The sequence below is a fragment of the Pelobates fuscus genome, chromosome 1 (assembly GCF_036172605.1).
Source record: "Pelobates fuscus isolate aPelFus1 chromosome 1, aPelFus1.pri, whole genome shotgun sequence".
Taxonomy (NCBI): domain Eukaryota; kingdom Metazoa; phylum Chordata; class Amphibia; order Anura; family Pelobatidae; genus Pelobates; species Pelobates fuscus.
In genome coordinates, this window is record NC_086317.1 from 219087439 (window position 1) to 219107595 (window position 20157).

The 20157-nt window shown below is 38.5% G+C and overlaps 1 protein-coding gene across 4 annotated transcripts; it reads left to right on the forward strand.

Moving 5' to 3' along the window:
• The first annotated feature begins 2472 nt into the window (after nt 1-2472).
• SFPQ (splicing factor proline and glutamine rich) lies at nt 2473-19136 on the forward strand. Of its 4 annotated transcripts, XR_010090886.1 has the most exons (12): nt 2473-3317; nt 3848-4036; nt 4662-4963; nt 5110-5205; nt 5300-5496; nt 6228-6312; nt 6438-6579; nt 6658-6703; nt 6801-6919; nt 17494-17544; nt 18331-18396; nt 19094-19136. XR_010090886.1 is itself a non-coding variant. In XM_063454854.1 (11 exons), the coding sequence occupies exons 1-10, from the start codon at nt 2559-2561 to the stop codon at nt 17515-17517; spliced, it is 1959 nt and encodes a 652-aa protein (XP_063310924.1). In that variant the 5' UTR covers nt 2474-2558; the 3' UTR covers nt 17518-17544; nt 18331-18976. The 4 variants fall into 4 exon arrangements, 3 of the variants coding, with proteins under 3 accessions (XP_063310924.1, XP_063310917.1, XP_063310921.1); XM_063454854.1 differs by lacking the exon at nt 19094-19136 and having other exon boundaries at nt 2474-3317; nt 18331-18976; XM_063454847.1 differs by lacking the exons at nt 17494-17544; nt 18331-18396; nt 19094-19136 and adding an exon at nt 10828-11710 and having other exon boundaries at nt 2474-3317.
• Nucleotides 19137-20157: the final 1021 nt, after the last annotated feature.

Consider the following 20157-nt stretch of genomic DNA (forward strand, 5'->3'; position numbering starts at 1 on the left):
TACATTGCCCCTAGGGACACCTCCAAGTGCCACTCCTCAGATGGCCACTGGAGGTGCTCCTGGCTCAGTGCTGCACAGTAGGCAGCACTGCCGTTCAGCGTCTCCACGCTCTGCATGGGGATGCTGAATTTTCCTCATAGAAATGCATTGTTTCAATGCATCTCTATGAGGAGGTGCTGATTAGCCAAAACTGTGTTTGGCTCCACCCCCTTGCCGATTTAGCCAATCCAATGCTTTCCCCATGCATTGGCTAAAAATCGCAAATTCTGATATCTCCAAGGGGGTGAGGCCAGTGCCGGCAGACCCGCAATAAGGTGAGTTTTTCATGCATTTAAGAGGAGTAAGGAGGGGCAAGCCACTTTAATGGTGGGTTTTGCACTATAGGGTCAGGAATACATGTTTGTGTTCCTGACCCTATAGTGTTCCTTTAAGGTAGAGGGGTTGGAGGAATATTTCTGTCCACTTCACTGCTTTGCCCGGTGTATATATAAGCAATTAACATGGCAGGCATACAGTGTTGCTTCTCATGGCCACTTCCCCACATTGCAATCAGATACAGTGAATAGGTTGCACTAGTTTGGCATTACCAGGGCTGCATCAGCGTAATTCATAATCACAAGTGTGCGAAACAATAACCATTTCATATAACAACCAAAATAAATCAAGAAAATGAAAAAGAAATGAAAAAGAAAAAGAACAAAAATGACCACAGTGTCTGAATACACATGAACAGAGGCCATTCAATGCCCCGTGCTTGTGAAGAGCCAGCCTTCAACACCGCAGAGATCGAGAATAACAATGACCCAAAGTTAGTGATGCCCAACTGCATACCCTCTAACAGTCGGCCTAATCCCCGTTCCTCCAATACCACCAAGGGAGCCCAGTCCTTTTTAAAGGACTTGGTAGCATTTTGTAACATGGCCATTAGTTTATGCATGAGATCGTTCTCTTAAATTCTATGTGTGACTTCTGACATGCCATGAGCTTTGTCACTCAGCTATTTTGCAGCATAAGATTGCCTAGTGGCTAATGTTATTTTATTAAACAATTTTTGGGTCCTCGCAGGTAAACCATCAACGGGCATAGCAAGTAGAAAAACCCCAGGGGCCCAGGCCAAATGGTCTGTTAAATATCTTCTCTAGTAAGACATGGACACTCTGCCAGAATGGTTTCAGTTTTGTACAGTCCCACCACATGTGGAGGTAGGTGCCTTTTGCATCACAAAATTGCCAACATAGGGCATTAATGCTTTTGCCCCTTCTGCATAGCTTAATTGGGGTCGTATACCATCTCATTACCATCTTAACCGCTTGTTCCTGCATGCCTATGCATACAGAGACTTTACCGATGGCCTCCCAAATGTATTCACAAACCGCTCCCTCCTACCCATCGCCTAGCTCTTTCTCCCACTACTTCACATAGGCAAACTCTCCCCAGTCAGTTGACCCTGAATTGATAGCGTTAGTGATTGGCATTGGGTAAGTTAAGTCCTCCCTCAAGCTTTGATTGGAAAAGTTTAGTGAGACTGAGCAAGGCTCACGTCCACAGGAAATGTTTTTATTGAGGAGGCATTTGTCAGTTTTGGTAAGAAGGACTAGGGGAACATGGTGGGGGTTGAACTATTTCAGGAAGCCAAGTTTTTATAAATTAGCCCCACCAGGAGGTATTTCCAGTGGTGGAAATTTAGTGGCGAAAATGGAATTAAGTATAGGTGGCAAATTAATATCATAAAGCCAGGCCAAGGTTTTTTTTTGTTTGTTTAAATGCATTAAACATAAGGTAATTTTACATCCTTTTTCAGTAAATTCTGAACGTACTACTCTGCCCAGCCTACATATATCAAGAAAAACCTTAAGATATACATGTCAGATAAACATTAGAGATATTTCTCTGATGTCCCGGATGTACAACACCAAAATAAAAAACAATATTAAGCAGTATACACAAGAAAAAAAATTCATATAGTTCTTGTTATATGGAAGTCATACAAAAGGAAAAACTTTATTCTGGAATACTACAGAACCGAATACCTTATTTATTGATGTTCTTGCACCCCAACTACGGTATTACTTAAAGGACTATTTCTGCAAAGGGCAATACTATTTATAAATTACAGCACATGTCCCCTGAATGAAGCTATTCTATCAGATATATAAAAAAAACACGTAAGGTTTAATGTACATGTAGACCGACATATAATTAAAGTGACCGTTCTAATCAGATCGTGTGACTAGAATCGTTAAATCGCCAGATGTTCCTCGCACATTATCCTCCAAATCTTCCAATCGCGAATACTATTGGTCGAAGTACATATCAATCATAATGTTGGGCACAATAGGAACACGAGCATTCAGGAAGCTATTCTCTTTCATTCACCAATAGGAGAGCGGGCTGGGGGCGGGGTTTGTAGACCGGCTACCCCTCATTGGCTGGTAGGAAGGAAGGCGTGACTTCCACTCGTTCTATTTAAGAAAAGGACAAAGCCTCTCTTAGACTTTCTCTCTCTCGCCGCCATTTTGTGTTGACGCATCGCAAGCCTCGCCATTTTCTCCTACACGATGTCCCGTGATAGATTCAGGAGCCGTGGAGGCGGCGGAGGAGCAGGAATGAGCATTTACCGTCGCGGTAGCAATGGAGGCCGTGGGATGGGGATGCATAATTTCCGCGGGCACGGAGGGTACATGGAGCAAAACCGCGGGCCCCCTCCGCAACAAAGGCAGCAGCACCAACAACAACCGCAGCAGCAGAAACCCCAGCAGCCGCCGCCACAGAAGGTCCCTCCTCAGCAGCAAACTCCGGCCCCGGACACCCCGAAGCCGACCCAGCAGGCCGCAGCCAAGCCCCAGACTCCGGCACCGACCCCTGCCGCCTCCCCGCAGGCAAAACCGGCACCGTCTCCGCAGCAGAAGCCAGCGAGCACCCCTCAGCAGCCACCGGCCAACAGCAAACCCCCCACCCCCGCCGCGCAGCAGCAGAAACCCGCCGGACAGCAGCAACCACCACAACAACCGAAACCCGCCGGCCAACAGCAGCCGCAAAAACCGGCCCAGCAGCCCCCGCCGGCCGCCCAGCAACAGAAACCGCCCGCGCCGGCCGCCCAGCAACAGAAACCGCCCCCGCAACAGCCTAAAGTGACCTCCCCGCCGGGCAAACCGCTGCAGAGCCAGCAACCACCACCACAACAGCAACAACAGCAGAGGCAGAGGTCGGGGCCCAATCAGGCCGGTCAGAAGAGGCCGTATTCCGGCCAGTCACGGTTCTCCCAGGAGCCCCCGGTACACGAGGAGCCCATGAACACCGAGAAGACCACCGAGGAGGTAAGCGACCGGTAAATGGAGAGCGGACACTGTTGGTAAACCCCCCCCCCCCGTTCGACCGTGCGTCTACCGGAAGTGCCTAAAATGGCTGCCGGGGCTGTGGCTGTCTTTGTCTAGACTCCATTTTGGGACGGTATCCACTTCCCTCCCCCCCTACATGCGCCTAACATGGACGTCTCGGGCCTATATTTGTATTGGCCTAGCTTGTAAGGTGTGACCTCGATCAATTAATACTTTAGTGTGTGTATATCGATCACATATTTGGCAGCTGTTAGGTTGTCCCTCTTCAATTATGTTATTTAATCTGTTATTGGTAGAAAACAGAACACTTTCAAGGGTGTGGATTTATGTAAGACTTGAAAAATTTATATTATTCAGGCATAGCAAAACTGCACACAGTGCCCCCTTGGTAATTTAAATTCCAACTTGATTTTAAATCAGTTTGTATTGGTCAGACTGTCCCTCTGTATATTGTAAGACCAATTGCAATGATGTACATTATTTATGAAGGTGATATTTCTCTTGCACAGAGCATTCGGGCATCCCTGTCTCTCCTAAGGAGACCTGGAGAGAAGACTTACACCCAGCGCTGCCGACTGTTTGTTGGTAACCTACCTGCAGACATTACGGAGGAGGAATTCAAGAATTTGTTTGCCAAATATGGGGAACCAGGAGAAGTGTTCATAAACAAAAGCAAAGGTTTTGGCTTTATCAAACTGGTGAGTCTTCTGACTTTGCTCTGGTGACATTCTACTTTTTATTTTATTTGGTTTCATTATTTTTGTTTTCATTTAAATTTCTGCATGTGCATCTGACTCTTGCATGCATTTATTGTCAGTAATGTGTGTAATTGTAATTTTGAACGGGTTTATGGTGTGCTCCAGGGAAAATATAAATATGCAAAAGAAAACTAAAGTCTCCTATATAGCTCTGCAGCATATCCCCAATTCTTTCTCTCCCATTATTTCTCTTGGAAAGTAAAATGCTTGCAGAAATGTGCCTTTCATAGTGCAGATACTTAATGGTTGTTGCTATCTCTCATTGTCAAAGCATTATTGAACCTACAGCACATGCTGGACACATACTACTTTCAGCCAGACAACCTCTTCTAATTGTAACACATTTGTTTTAAACTTCTATCAGAAGCATCGAGCCCTACATGCACTTGGTGTGCAAAAAAAATCAGATTAGGATGGAGAATTGCTATCCTCCTCTCCAGACTATGTAAATAAAAATGTATCTGGCTAAATATTTTGAATATGTGACATTGAAGCATTTGGTTTATTTAAAACTGGTGGCTGTATATGTAACGAGAACATGCTAATCTCTTTATTTCCCCCACAGGAATCAAGGGCACTTTCTGAAATTGCAAAAGCAGAACTTGATGATTACCCCATGAGGGGCAGACAGTTGCGTGTCAGATTTGCAACACACTCTGCTGCTCTCTCTGTACGCAACTTATCACAATTTGTGTCAAATGAACTCTTAGAAGAAGCCTTTAGTCAATTTGGTCCAGTTGAAAGGGCTATTGTTATTGTGGATGACCGAGGAAGATCAACAGGCAAAGGAATAGTTGAATTTGCTGCAAAGCCAGCTGCCAGAAAAGCATTTGAAAGATGTAATGAAGGTGTCTTCCTTCTAACAACGTAAGTTCATGTCCTCATTATAATACAAGTGGTATGCAAGTTATGGTATACAGAATGAAGTCTGTAAACTGGACTGTGATGACTTAACACTATAAATCAATACTTCATTTAAAAAAAATAATCAAATCTCTACACTTAATTTATAGAACTCCAATGCCGGTTATTGTAGAACCTCTTGAACAGTTTGATGCTGAAGATGGGCTTTCTGAGAAGCTTGCTCAAAAGAATCACATGTATCAAAAGTAAGTTGCTGAACATAGTTGCTATTCTGTAATACATTGTACCATATATATTGTTTCAGCCTCTTATTTTACATGGTCTTGTGTTTTGCTCCAGAGAGAGGGAGATCCCGCCTAGATTTGCTCAGCATGGTTCTTTTGAGTTTGAATATTCAAAGCGTTGGAAGTCACTTGATGAGATGGAGAAGCAGCAAAGGCAACAAGTAGAGAAAAACATGAAAGAAGCAAGAGAGAAACTTGAAAGTGAGATGGAAGATGCTTACCATGAGCACCAAGCAAACTTGCTGCGTCAAGGTTAGTTTTGAGATTCTTCAGGTTTTATTTATATTTTTTTTTAACCTCATCTGCCATTGTAGTGTAATGTTTCCTTCCTCAGATCTTTCAGATTCTTCAGTTATGGTTCTGTTTTTTTGGTAAATGTTTTGTTCATCTCGTTTTTCTGACCCTTCAATTAATCTTTGGGCACTTGTCAAAAGAATATCCTTTTGTACTTCACTTAGTTTGATTAGATTATGTTAAACTGGGTCATGATCTTCATATGACTTCTTGATCTGCCAAGAGGTTACTACTTTGGAGCAGCTAGTGCCAGAATGGAGAGAATAGGGCAATATTATAGAAAATTCTGCTATAGTTGGCCAATTTGGACAAGCAAGAAAATAGTGGTAAAAAAAATTCATAGGAAGACTGTCTGTTAAACTTATTTTTAAGATTGCAATAACTACAGATAACTGGATTGCGAAAGGATACTAGTCAGATTCTCCTGTTTGGATATGTTTCGGGGCTATTGACAAATGGGCTGTGCAAAACATGATAAATTTATGATCAAAAAGGAAATCTAGTAGACATGCTTGTAGTGTGCACATGAACAAAAATGTTGCATTCAAAGAGTAAGAATACAATCTAGACTTCAACGTAGTCGGGATTCTGCACAACATCTAAAAGAAAGGTTGATTGTTTGCAAACATGTTGGCATGTATGCCTATGGTGTCTATTTATGTATAGCTTATTTACCAATGTTTCTGTAGATCTAATGAGGCGTCAGGAAGAGCTGAGACGTATGGAAGAGATTCATAACCAAGAAATGCAAAAACGCAAAGAAATGCAGCTGAGGTACGTGGACTCTTGTAATTACAAAAAAAATCCCCTGTTTTGCATAAACCGTGTTATTGATTTTAAAATTGTTTTTGGTTTGACCATGGCTCTTATAAGGGCAATGACCTTTTTGTACTTCGTAGAGTTAATGCATGTTACTCTGTAAGCAGACAGGACGAGGATCGTCGCAGACGTGAAGAAGAATTGTTGCTCCGCCAGCGAGACATGGAAGAACAAATGATGCGCCAGAGAGATGATAGTTATCGTATGAGTTACATGGACCCCGTAAGAACCCCTTTCTTATATTGTGTTTAATGTATTGACCTAGGAATTCTCTTGTAACCGTGACTGTCTGCTTTTTAGAGGGAACGAGATATGCGCATGGGAGCGAATGCAATGTCCATGGCAGGTAATGTAAAACTTTGATTTTATATCTATATATATTTTTTTATTTTTACTTTTGAAACTGCTTCTGATGTTCTAAAACTTTAATTTACTCTTTTTAGATCCATATAGTTCTTCAAGCCAAAAGTATCCCCAGTTAGCTGCGGCTAGCATGGGCTATGAGGGCAGCCCTGGGGTGGCTCAAGCTGCTATTGGTGCATCCATGATTGCATCAGACATGGTAATGTATCCTGCTGTGGCTTGGTAGTCTAATATACTTGACTTAATATACTTGAGTAATACATTTATGATTTAAGCCCTGTGTGAACATTGTGTTGCACACAACTATTTGGCACAATTCAGTACTGGTGAATTAACAGGAGCAAACTTGAGTATTGTGATCTAGTGTATCTTTTTATTTTTTTTTTATTGGAGAGAGAAATGATCAGATGCATATTAAACTGTGCAACATGTAATTGAGTAAAAATCTGCAAATTGCAGATAATTTACTTTTAATAGACTTCCTGCGCTAATTTCCATAATGGAGTACTAATACGAACCTCCAAGTTTGTATTTCATAGGTGTTTCTTGTTTTTAATGAAAGTTCTTAATTTTGGGAGACTCCAGGAGTTCTTTCAACTTGTACTTTGTGGCAAACCTTTGTTCATGAGACTTCTGGTAAGCTCTACCAGAGGAGTTTGCAGCCTGTATGTTTTAGTCCCTTTATTTACAAGAGCAACTGTGCCAGTTTAATTTAAGCACACTGGTCAAATGTTTTTAAATCTTGCTACAAAATGGCTGTGCAGACTTTTTTTTTTTATTTTAAATGTCAGATTTATTATAAGCAACTCCTCATACTGAATGTTTTAATATCCCAATGATGCTAGCACTAAAATCTGACCAACTGTGACACAATCAGGAATGTAGTATTGTGCTCTGCCACTTGAGGGCATCTCAAAGCCAATTTGCATTGGATATTTATATGCAGTTCAAATTGAAATATTCCATAAAGGCATGCTGTGCTGCCTAAATTTAAAAATGCATTCATATAACTTGTATCACTCCCTCAGTTTCGGATATCTAGAAACTGGTTACAAAAGCTGCAGATCTCTTGTCTGCAACCTTTGAAAGCCCTTCACTTCTAACTCTGCCCATTCTTCTAATTGGATGTCTCATTGCAGCTCATTGCAAAGCTGCAAATTGTCTTTGCAAAGCAATGCCCTAGGCCTGCTTCTTGGAGTTTAACTCCACTGAGCTAAACGACCAGCTAAAGTATTTTATGAAGCCCCTCCACAAATTCTTAAAACATTTTGAAGTGACATGCGCTATGGATTAAACTAACTGCTTCTAAGCACAAAATACGAACAATTCAACAAGTGTTGAGTAGCATGGGTCTATTGAAAGATATATATATATATATATATATATATATATATATATTGCCTCAGTGTTCAAAACATACAGATGGGTATAAGTTTATATAGTAAGGAAGCATCTAATAGTACTAGCAGTTCCGTTTGGTAGCCTCACTGCTCAATCCTCTGCCATTTAGGAGTTAAATCCTTGTTTATGAACCCTAGTCACACCTCCCTGCATGTGACTTGCACAGCCTTCCATAAACATTTCCTGTAAAGAGAGCCCTATTTAGGCTTTCTTTATTGCAAGTTCTGTTTAAGACTTTCTTATCCCCTGCTATGTTAATAGCTAGCTAGACCCTGCAAGAGCCTCTTGTATGTAATTAAAGTTCAATTTAGAGATTGAGATACAATTATTTAAGGTAAATTACATCTGTTTGAAAGTGAAACCAGTTTTTTTTCATGCAGGCTCTGTCAATCATAGCCAGGGGAGGTGTGGCTAGGGCTGCATAAACAGAAACAAAGTGATTTAACTCCTAAATGGCAGTGAAATTGCAGGGGAATGATCTATACAATAAAACTGCTTTATTTAGGTGACTATAGTGTTCCTTTAAATCTGCACTTTCATAGAATGACCAAAAGCGCACTCCAGGAAACTTAAGTGTTTTGTGGATCTGAAGTGTCCCTTCAATAGGCAACATCAATGTGGATTGATTGTTCAGTCCTCACTGCAGAAAATGTATTGTCAAAAACCCCTGCTGAAATGTTCCCACAAAAAGTCAGACCTCTTGATCTTATTGTTAAGCCTGTGCATATGCCATAGAAAGCTCCTAAGTTTCTTGTGCCTTCATGAAGGCACAAACTGGTGTAGTATCTAAACTTCAGAGGATGTTGTATTGGTTTTCATAGAAAACTGAGCATGATGTGCTTTGAGACCTCCTCAGGTTGGAATGTAGTTTATTAGGTGTTTAAGTGGTCAGACAAGGGCTAGCTTGTTAAATGTTAAAACATTCCTCTTGATTGAATTTGGCAGTAATACTTCTGATTTTGTGTCATAGCACACTAAAACATGTTCAAAACAGGTACTTTGAAACTTCAAGGTACTGCTGCAAGAAATCGTAAACCTGTCTAATGGATAATGGCTGGAACGCAAAACTGTATTCTGACTGGCTGAAAGCACCAAGCACCCAACTGGTATTTAAATAGACTTTTAAGGGCCTAAAGTAGAAACTCCTTTTTGGAAATCTGAATTAAGACTACATGATTTAACAATCATAACTTCATTCTTCCATTTCAGAAAATATTATACATAATTAAAGGAACACTTCAGCTTGCTAAAGTGTCTTGCCAGGAATTTGTTTTGATCAGCATTTCTAAAATGTAGAAATCTGGACTCTTATAGTTGAGGGTAGAAATTCCCCCCTGAATGTCCCTCTGCCCGGAAGGATGGATTTCCTCCTTCTCAAAAGCTAATGAAAGGGGCAGGCCTTTAAAGGCCTACAGCACCATCTGCATTCCTTCCTCAGTGAGCTGTACTTCAGTGCATTGAAAAGCCTCTGGTTAATTCCCTGACAAACTGTCAGGGAAAGGGGGGACAGCCTGCGAAGTCATCAACTTTTTGAAAATGTGGAGGATGTCTCACCCATCCCTCCATATACTGGCCCATAAAAATGTGTGGACGGTGTGGGTTGTGTTTTTTTTTTTTTTTGCTAGATCTACTAAATAGTGGATTTTAAAACACTTTTAATCAGAAGGATCTCCAACATACTTCTGCTAATGCTTATGCTTATTTTCAGTTTCTTTAGTCTTGTAAAATATTCTTTGATAGTTTGTCTAAAAGAATTTCCCAAAAAGTAATTGCCACCCTCACCATATTTGGTTGAGCAAATGGTGTCACCGCACCACAATTTTAAATGCTGCTGATTGGGGTGAGTTTGATGCCAAAAGTCAGCCAAAATATGGAGTTGCAAAAATTTAGTAGTTTAGCAGCCACTGGGCAAGTATGTTAAGAGCCAGTTCATGTGCGGTTACATTGATATCATCTTGCCAGGAAAAATATATAGTCATGTTTTGGTTTTTTATCTCCTCCCCTCTGCATCTTGGCTTTATGACAAGAGCAGGACTGGAGTCCATATGGTCTTTGCACACTTACCTGCTGTATTGGGGGGACGACTTAGCATGGCTTTCTTTTTTGTGATGAAGGCTATAACTGTACTGTTAAATCTGAGTTTAGGGACATGTCTCTTTCTAGATTGGACACAATATGCAGGGCCATGGTTATGTATAGATCTTGTGCATTGATTAACTCACAGGGCCATGAACACCCTATTTATTCATCCTTGCTGGGTTTAGTGCTATAAAGGCTTAAATAGGTTTAAGCAGAAATGTATCACTGAATACTTTCTTGCTTTTGTAAGTTTTAAAGTAGAAATTCAGGTTTAATGTTTTTTTTTTTGTAATATATATATATATTTTTATTTTATTTGAAACAACTATCTCAAAACTTTGTAAATCAAATTTTTCTACCTGCACTTCTCTAAAACACAGCAGGAGGTCTGTTCGTGGCAATAGACATCCTTTATTCAAGTGTGGGATCATATCAAGTGGCTTGTGTGATACTTAACTAATTTGAAAATTACCCTTTTTTCCTTTCTATGTTCCTGGTACCTGTGGATCGGCTCATTGGTGATTGTATCGACGAACCATGACTGCGGGACCCTTCTAAAAAAACAAACACACACTATACACACACGGAAATCTTCTTCTGTAATGAACTGAATTTGTGTTCCTATAGCGCAATGAGCGCTTTGTCCAGGGAAATGCAGGGACACCTAATACCCAAGCTTCCAGAGGGATTGGATCAGTGCCCGCTGCTGCTGCTGCAGTTGCTGCTGCAGCTGGATATGGGAGGGCTAGGGAGGACTATGAAGGTCCAAACAAAAAGCCCAGATTTTAGACTAAAAGTACCTTGAGTATAAACTGCAAATATTCCCTTTATGTAACTTTTTTTTACTTTTGTTTTAGTAGTTTTTTTTTTTAATATGGATGCTCAGTTGTTTGTCTCTAAACTTGTCAATCTGGTTAGTGTAGTATTGCAGGTTTGTTAATGTCTCACAAACCTAATAAAACCTGCTCCTTATTTTATGGCAGTGAAAGTTAAACTTTTTTTGTTTTGTTTTTTTATATATATTTTGGGACTGGGAGGGGAAACTAGATGCTGTAGTTACTGAATAGTGTACTGGGAGGGGATGACGACTTAATCTGCAGATAACTGTGGTTGCCATTTGTTTGGCAAGATCCCATTATGATTTGCCTCACTGTACTGATGTCAGTTGCAAGCTCTCAGTTGGGCAGCTACACCCATATATATTTATAAACTTGTATGTGCAGCCAAAGTAAAGCGTTAGATGTTTGCTGATATTGTGAAGATGGTGGCCTAACAAAGTTTGTTTTACTCCAGTGTAAAATTCCCGCCAAATGTGGTTCTACTTTTGGAAATATTGACCTAGTACTGAGTTGTCAGGGCCAAGATCCACGTTGAAATACATTGTGTGCAACCTGGCACTCATAATTGAGCTTTTTTTTTTTTTTTTTTTTTTGCGTATAATGGAAGCTCCATGAACTGTCTTTGTAATGGGTTGTATTGCTTATCTTATAAATAAAATAACAAAACTTAATGTGAATTTATTTTTGTTGGGATGGGTGTTTAGTTGTGTATGAAACTACTTGGCTGTTACAATTATGGAAGAGGTAAATGATTGCATAGGGGATTATTGCATAAACAAAGTGTTCTACTCCATTTGCTGCTAGCTAAAGGGGACTATTTAAAATGTATTACAAAATTACACCTGTTCTGCTGTCTACAGATTATTCTTAATTTCTTTAAAACCTAAAATCTTGCTTGCTCAATTTAAAGATTTAAAAATTGTCATGCACTTTCACAGAAGTCTGACAGTCGTGTTAACACTTCCTGGATTTGTGTGGTGGTTCCCTTCTTCCTGCTTGTGATCAGCATGATTGCATGTTGGTTATATTCATGACAAATTCTAATGACGTTTTAATACTTTCAATAACCATTTCTATACTACACACATTATCTAGTACTGGTTGTAAATGATTCTTTTAAATGCAAAACTACTTTAGTATCTCTTGTGCTTGTATCAACTCTGTAAAGATGTTGATATTGCTGATGCCAAATAATGGATCGCTGTAGCGAAGGCAAAAGGTGTGCAGTGTTTTATTTTTTTTTATTTGACAATTGCACCAATTTTTTTTATATTTCTGCATACGGATGCACTTCTAGTGGATTTTTAAAATAAATTACTAAAGTTCAGGCAATAAGTGTTTCCAATTAAATGTTATTTTTTTTTTAATCCTACACCGCCTGAAATGTTTCACTAACCTCCTATAACTGCTCTACGAAACAATTATGGTTATTAAAGAATTTATTTTAGCACAAGTGGTAGGTGTTTCTTTGTGTACCCCTTTGGATTTAATTTCTAACTAGGTGTAATGTTGGAAGAACACTTGATTTATGCAATACCACTTCAAACCACTAATCTACTGGAAATAACTGAAATTCTATACGTGGCTTTTTTTATGCCAAAATTTTTGTAAACTTGCTACAATAGTCTCGGGCTTCTCTTCCTGCTAGCACTATTTAAGTGTTGAATTCCTCTGCTATGTATCTTGATGGCTGAGTTCAGCCAAGTCAAGCTGCATATAGGGAGCTGAAAGGGGGTCTTGAATACTGTAAAGTTAACATTTTTATAAAGGCTGTATTTAAAAAAAAAAAAAAACCTAAGGCAGTACATTTTATTCTTTAAGTTAATGCATAGCTTTTAAGCTGCCTGAATTTCTTATGTTGCTAAGACAAACTGGTGTTAAATTGTGTATGTGTAACAAAATATAAAGGCTCTTATTATTTTTGCTAGTCATTCAGTGCTTTGCACATAGCTGAAGATACATTGTGGTATGTTGCAGAGTTGTTATAACTAATGATGGCGAAGTGCCAAGAACTCTTTATACCACAATCTATGTAGCCTCTGTAATATAGGTTAATTCTGCATTACTACAAACTGCTTAAATAAACTCTGAACTACAAGTAGATTTGGTATTAACTCTATAGTGAATTATCCTTTTCAACAGTTATTTTGTTCATGGGACATTAAGTGTGCTTACTAAAGTCCCAATTCTCCATTTTATTCAGTGTAGTACCTTTTTCAATGTGGCTGCTATGCAAATTTTCTTTGCAATTCTGTTAATGCACATGAGCTGTTCACTGAACTGTATTTTGGCTAACTATAAATAGAATTAAAGAATACATGTTAAAATGGCAAAGTACTGAGTGGGAGACCCCAAAATGTTTCTCTTCTTGCTAAATGTCACCTGCAATTAACTTGGTGTCTGTAAAATTTCCTTTTCAAAGGAAATCTATAATGTAAACTGACAAGAAGTTGTAGACTTCAAGACAACATGGCTGTATTGGAGAAAAAAGCTCTGACTTAAATTTGCAGTTGACTTGGCTTACCAATGTGCTAGAAAAACTACCAATGTTCTCTGCTCTATAGTGTAGTCTGTGTGGTTCAAAAATTCACCAGCATGCATGATGTGACTTGCAAAACCTAAAACTATGCAGTCCAGTGTGCACACAAAAGGTCGTTGATGGGTGCCCTCATCGGTTTCTATTTTTTTTTTTTGTCTTAATGCGTTGCCTAAAAGGCTGACTCGACTATCAGTCCCTGTCAACACAACTTATACACCCTACATTATATTTTCTTGGTGGTCTAAAAATTTTTGGGTTTTTCTGTGTAAGTTGCATCACCAGCCATTTTATAAACTGCTTTTAAGCCATCCATAGTTTTATATATATATTTTTTCTTTCTTTTTTTTTTTCTTGTTCTGCCCTTCGGGTTTGAACATGTATCTGCATATTTAAAATTATTTCATTTGTATGCAGTTTTAAATAAGTTAACGCATTACTAAAAACTTGCCAGATGGCATCTTAAAAATTGTATAATGACTAAATAGGAAAATTATTAAAATCCTGCATGTGAGCTAGTTACATTAAAAAAGCCTTGTAACATGAAGTTGTTTCCTGAAGCAATGTAGTATGGTGGTATAATACATTCTGGTGCCCTTTGGCTACACAAACATTGGCACTGCCTGTAGCTTGCTGTATTAAATTTTACTGCTATACAGTTGCTTTGTTCCTGCATATATGAGCAGGTTCTGCAATTTAGGTTACATTTAAGACTAATTTTACTTTTTTTTACAAAGAGACCTAGCAGGCTTTTAATGTAAATCCAGATGGAGGTGTGTAATTATTGGAAGTCTGTCTACACTGGCAGCAAGAGACCTGGGAAGCATTATATTGTATTTCTTAATGAAGCTTTAGCCACTTCAAGTGCACTTTAACAATCTTAGTGGCCGTCTGTAGCAAGTATTTTCTGCAGTGCATAACTTTGAGGAACATAGTGCTACTGGACTGTAGGATCCCGGATGTAGTAATCCCCGCTTGCTTGAAGATGCTCATTGCTGACTGCGTTCAGGTAGGTACCAAAATACTCTACATTAACATAATATGAAATGCTATTCTGACATGACCTTTCTGTTGAGTAGAATACAATGCAGCACTTGATAAATGTTTGTATTTTCTTTCATGTAAAACTATTTTAGAAGCGACGACCACTTACCCAGCAGGCTGTTGACTGCTGTGTAACTTTGTACCGTAATGCCTTTGCAATTTTTTATCCTTGTTATTTGCTTTAATGTGTTATAAACTAGTGTATTGCACTGTACCTCGAATTGGACCCTTTCAAATATTACCTATAACATAAGGCAGGTGTGTGACTTTAAAAATTAGATTAGGTCACATCATGTCAGTGGTGTGCAAGGATTATTAGAATGTACTATGTAGTGCTGCATTCTGTGTTCACTTGCGTCTTCCGGAAGGAAAACTGTCTTGCCTTTCAAGTTATTTTACTAGGTCCATACCATTTAATTAGCATGTTGATTGTAGTCTGCTGCAGTTGACAATTTTGCCTCTGACATCCGTTGTTTTCAACAGCAGCTGGAAAGGCACTTGCTGATCTCCTGTCTACAAGTATGTGTGGGGGAGGGGGGGGGGAGGGAGGGATGCGGCTTACAGCCTGTCTGTATGATTAAAAGAAAACTGTGGGATATACATTTGTATTTACGTACAGTCAATGGTAACTTCAGTTTGTTAAATGCAAGTTACATTGCCAAATGGTACAGCCAGCTTTCTTTAATGCTTACCTCAGTCCTGGGTGTTGGGCAAGCATGCCATTATAAATATATATTGCATGCTGTGTGTATATAGTCTGCTAAAAGTGAAAGCAGACTTAACCGCAATACTGTAAACTTCTGACCTACTTTTCAAGTTGTTTTTGTCAGACTCAGTCTATTTTCATAGATAAATGAGTAATTTTCACTTTTTTATTTGTACACTTTCCAAGCTTACTTGAAACTCGCTTCTGCCTCTTTGTTACACTATTTTTCCTTGACCTGTAATGCAGAAGAACTTTCAAGCACAGATAATACAACATGCCTCTAGCTTATCGTGGACAAAATCTTTGCATTTATTACCTTAAACACGTTTTAGAAATGGCAATTTTAGTAAATACTAGCTTGAAAAGATTTTAAACTTCAAGGAGAATGGTTTATATTTGAAATTCTGCCTTATTCAATTATATCTGCTTTTTGTTATACTTGTACAAAGTACATTCTAATTGTAACATGGCAGTAATGTTCCTTAAGGAAACATATTGAATGATGCTTAGCCTTTGCTCACAACAAATACCTATGCTTGCATTGGTCATATCAGAAAATGGAGCTTATATTGCTTGATTTTCTTCTAGAACAGTGGATTTATTTTTTTGTTTTTATTATAAAGCCTTCTGACCAATCTGTTTAGCGAATATTTATTTTGAATGCAGTTTCTTGGTTTGCCAACCTGGAATATGTTTTTTTTTTTTTTTTTTTTTTGTGCTGGATGTTATCAGCCACACTGATGGCTGTACCAGGGGTTGGGTTGCAGTCTTTAACTAGTTTTATATTTTGTAACTAAATTGGTATTTCCCAACTCATTAGTTTGGGAATATCTATCTATATGATGGTCTCAGTACATCTGCATAGGAATAAAGTTCAGGTACCCAATTGTGGATGCCTTGCCGACTTGAAGAAAATCTATCTTTCAATATTGTTGCTCAAATGTGAGTTTTAATGCTATTGCCAAAAATACTCTAGTTATTGAACATATGTAAAGTAGTTGATTGCTTTAACCTGGAAACTGTCTAAAGTTGGTAGAGCTACCATAGTAGCTTGCCATTTTAGTTGTGATTAAAATGGAAATTGCAAATACAACTTTTGCACTGACTTCTTGATCTGTGAGAACTCTCATCCATGGTAATGCCTCATGACTTAAATCGATTGCCATGTGAAATACTTTGTATTATACTTGGCACACTGTAGAGTTTCACATGTTTCATGGTAACCTGTATTAAATTACGGTAAAGTGCTGCATTGTATTCTCTTTGGACTAATCTTAAAATTGTCAATTTAAAACTACAGAAGTGCTGTCAGAATATATTAATCTGCATTAATGTTTCAGTCCTTTAATAAAAAACCTAATTTATTCACATTCCAATTTTGTGGGTGTAGACTTATAGCATTTTATTTACAAAAAAAAATTAATAATAATTTTACTTTACAATGGCTGTCTCTGCTTATGTTGAAGACATCCACTATTTGGACTGTAGCTTTAAGCAGATTTGTGGGGGGAGTGTAATGGAAAGTTCTCTACTTCTGGGATTTCATAACAGGATGTGTAACATGTGGAGCAGTATTTTTAGTAAACGGTTTCCATCCTTAGCATGCTCTCCCGTTTGAACATATGGGAGTCATGGCAGCTGTACTCCTTGAATTGTTACTTGTAACCTAAAGCTAGTTAAGATGTTTCCAGTTTAATTTTCTACTTTTTAGTCCTTTTTAATAAAGCTGGATACAATAACTAAATGCCCTTTAAAGCAGCCTGTCTGCTGGGGTTGCAGTACTGACTGTGAGACTACATTAGACCTAATGATCCTCAAACGTTAATATTTGACTATTTCAAGGCTGGGCCTAAAGTGCTGCCACTTCTGACTGTTATAAAACTGCTAAATGGCATTGATATGTAGTCACAGATCAATCCTGATGTAATGCATTATAGCAATAGTCCCATGGATGGGCTTTGACTTTCATTAGAGAAATCTTTAATTTTGGGTCAGTATTTGTAATAAAGGAATTTGAGCTTTCTATACTTTAATGCTGAAAGGTTGATATTTTGTCTTATCTAGTGATTTTGTAATGCTTCGGTTTTGACAAGTTACCCATTTATTTTTTTGTTCCAGCAGATTCCCTTTGTTTTTGTGGATAATAACTTTCTCTTGTCATTCTTTAGGTAAGAAAGACTGGTATTGGTTGACATCTGCTTGACAAGTTTTGCATTAAGGTAAGTTCACCTGAAAGGTGCTCAAAATGAAAGTTCCTCAAGTGCCATCATTGGTTGCATGGTATTCTAGTACTGACATTTTGTACTTCAGGTTTTATGGAGCAGAGTGCTGTCTAAAACTGAGCTTTTTAGTGTGTGTGTGTTCTGGACTCCATTCTGTGTATATTTTGTTTGCACACACTAGCAACATACTTAAAACTCTTCCTCTTTGCAGGCAGAGCACCTGATGGCTTCCCCTTCCCACCCTATAAGCACTTTCCTTTACAGGCATACTTTTTTTTTATTTTTTTTTTAATTATAAAAAAAACTCCAGCTTCCTCTCACCCACCTGGAACGTGCACATGTTCTGTGCTGACCATTGGTTGAATCACATGCATCTCCATGAAAGTCCTGTGAGTGAACTGTACATGGCCCTATAACACTGGAGAGGCGATGATCAGTGCCAGGAGCTTTGCTTGGCGCTGGTTTTCAGGTGGGCAAGTAAGATGCCACTCTGTTTCCTTAATGTGTAACTGAGATTTTCCTTAAGAAAATTGGGTTTGCTATTTTGCCCAACTCTTTTTCATCTGAAACTTTCCTGCTGTACGCTATAGGCAGAAAGTAGTGAGTTGGTAAACATCATTTTTCACTTTTTACAAATCAGCCACTATATAGGGTCTTATTAATCTCTATGCAAAGGTTAAAACTGCTGTATATTAATGGTGTACAATTGTGTAGAACCTGCAAGCTTTTATTTGTGTATTGATAAAAAAATTTTTTTTTGACTAAAACATGTTTTTGTTGCAGGCTTAAATTGAAATGTCATCCAGCCTAAGCTCTTGGAATAGTCATCTGTGGAAAGAATACTTTAAGGTGTGTTGTTGGAAAGCAGATGCTGAACAGTAACTGAATAGATTTCAGAATTTGAATTATTGGTTTGTAAAAGTGTGAGCTTGTTCTAATAAAGAATTAGTGACCTCAAACCGTTGCATTTTAACCTAGTCTAAAAAAAAAAAAAAACTGTCTAGCACAATATTTGGTCTACAACTCTTAGTGTAGAAGGATGAAACATGCAGAAAACAAATATTGGGCATTACACACTCAACTGTGTAACACTATACTTAAGTAATTCTGGCAAAGAAATTAGTACTTGAGATCTTAAGATCTTTGTACAACAATAAACTTGGGCCAAAGCAGGTATTTGGTTGCTATATCTAGAGTGCTATATAGAATAACCAAGTTGATCAGTCACAACAGCTGTGGCCAAAATGTACTTCCACTGCATCTGGAGATGTACCTTTTTGACCATGTTTTATCCAGTGGTATTTGGTGTTATCACCGCTGTGTTTAGGCCTAAAACTGCCCAGGACTGAACAAATACTTGTCTGTTGGTCAAGTCACATAAAAATGTGCCTCCCTCTTCTCCCTTGACCCTGTCAGATGTATGTCCCATTATTTTATTTCCTCTATTGTAGACTGTGGTGCCTTTACTTTAGTCAGAAGTGGTAAATGGCAGTATTGTTTGCATTCTGTAAAACTCTGGTGACTTTTTTATTTTTCCTTTTTGCAGGAGAATGAGCATCCAGTACTTTATTTTTAATAAATTCTTAAAAAAAACCAATCTGATTTGTCTGTTATTACAAATATATTTACGAACACATTCAGGGTATTTAAAGTCTCTGGATTTATTCCCATAAACACACAAGGGTCACTACTATGGTACCGTGCACACAACTTATCAGGGAGTACTCCCACTAGGGTGCTCCAAAACAGGGAGGGCCCAAGCCCAGACGAAATTCACTGGAACAAAAGAGTAGGTTTGGTAACGCCCAGTAGTTTCTTTCTGCAGGTAGATTTTGTGGAGTACAAAAACGTATACATTTCAGATTTACTGAGCTTTTGGAAAGGTTAACCTGCTAAACTACTGGGTGTTCCCAAACATTTTTTTTTCTTCTCTGGCATATGGTGGCAGTACTGGTGGGTTGTGCCTCCTTAATTGGGACAAGCATCTATAAGACTAAAAGTCCCTCCCCTTTATACCATAAAGGGCTTCCCCTGTCAAACACCCCTCCGTTCTTCCTTGTATTAGCACAGGACGGATTCAGCATCTACTGTATTTTTTCTGCTCTATTTTGTTGTGGATTTATTTGGTGCACCAAATCCACAATAAAATTTATCACAATAAAAAAAATAGAGCAGATTAAGTTAGGGTTGGTTTTAATTGCGTAGTAAGATGGAAAGCTCCAAAGTTACAGGATAAGTAAGAAAACAATGGAAAACAGATTGTGTAAAAGGTTTTGCAATCACAACTAGACATATGAAGATTATTCTCCTCCCCCCTTCATACTTGGATTATACACGCTACTCTAGAACATTCAACTCCTACTCAATCGAGCTTATCTTGGGCAATGTGTCAATGCTGTATCTTGTTAAGAGTAGAGCTACAGGATATAGCATGGTCAGACCATAGTCCACTTATGCTGGAATATAAAGATAACTGCGACATATTCCGAAAAGAGTGGCGCCTAAAAGACTTTTTATTAAATGTATAAAAACCAAAGCAATGTTGAAGAAATTAAATATAACCAATCCTTTTTTTCATAGAAAACAAAGGTGCATCTGATATAATGGTCT

Coding starts and splice junctions, on each gene's coding strand:
- SFPQ (XM_063454847.1), top strand. CDS start 2,559: ATGTCCCGTGATAGATTCAGGAGCCGTGGAGGCGGCGGAGGAGCAGGA. Junction 6,313..6,437: donor CGCAAAGAAATGCAGCTGAG/GTACGTGGACTC, acceptor TGTACTTCGTAG/AGTTAATGCATGTTACTCTG. Junction 6,920..10,827: donor CCATGATTGCATCAGACATG/GTAATGTATCCT, acceptor GTGTTCCTATAG/CGCAATGAGCGCTTTGTCCA.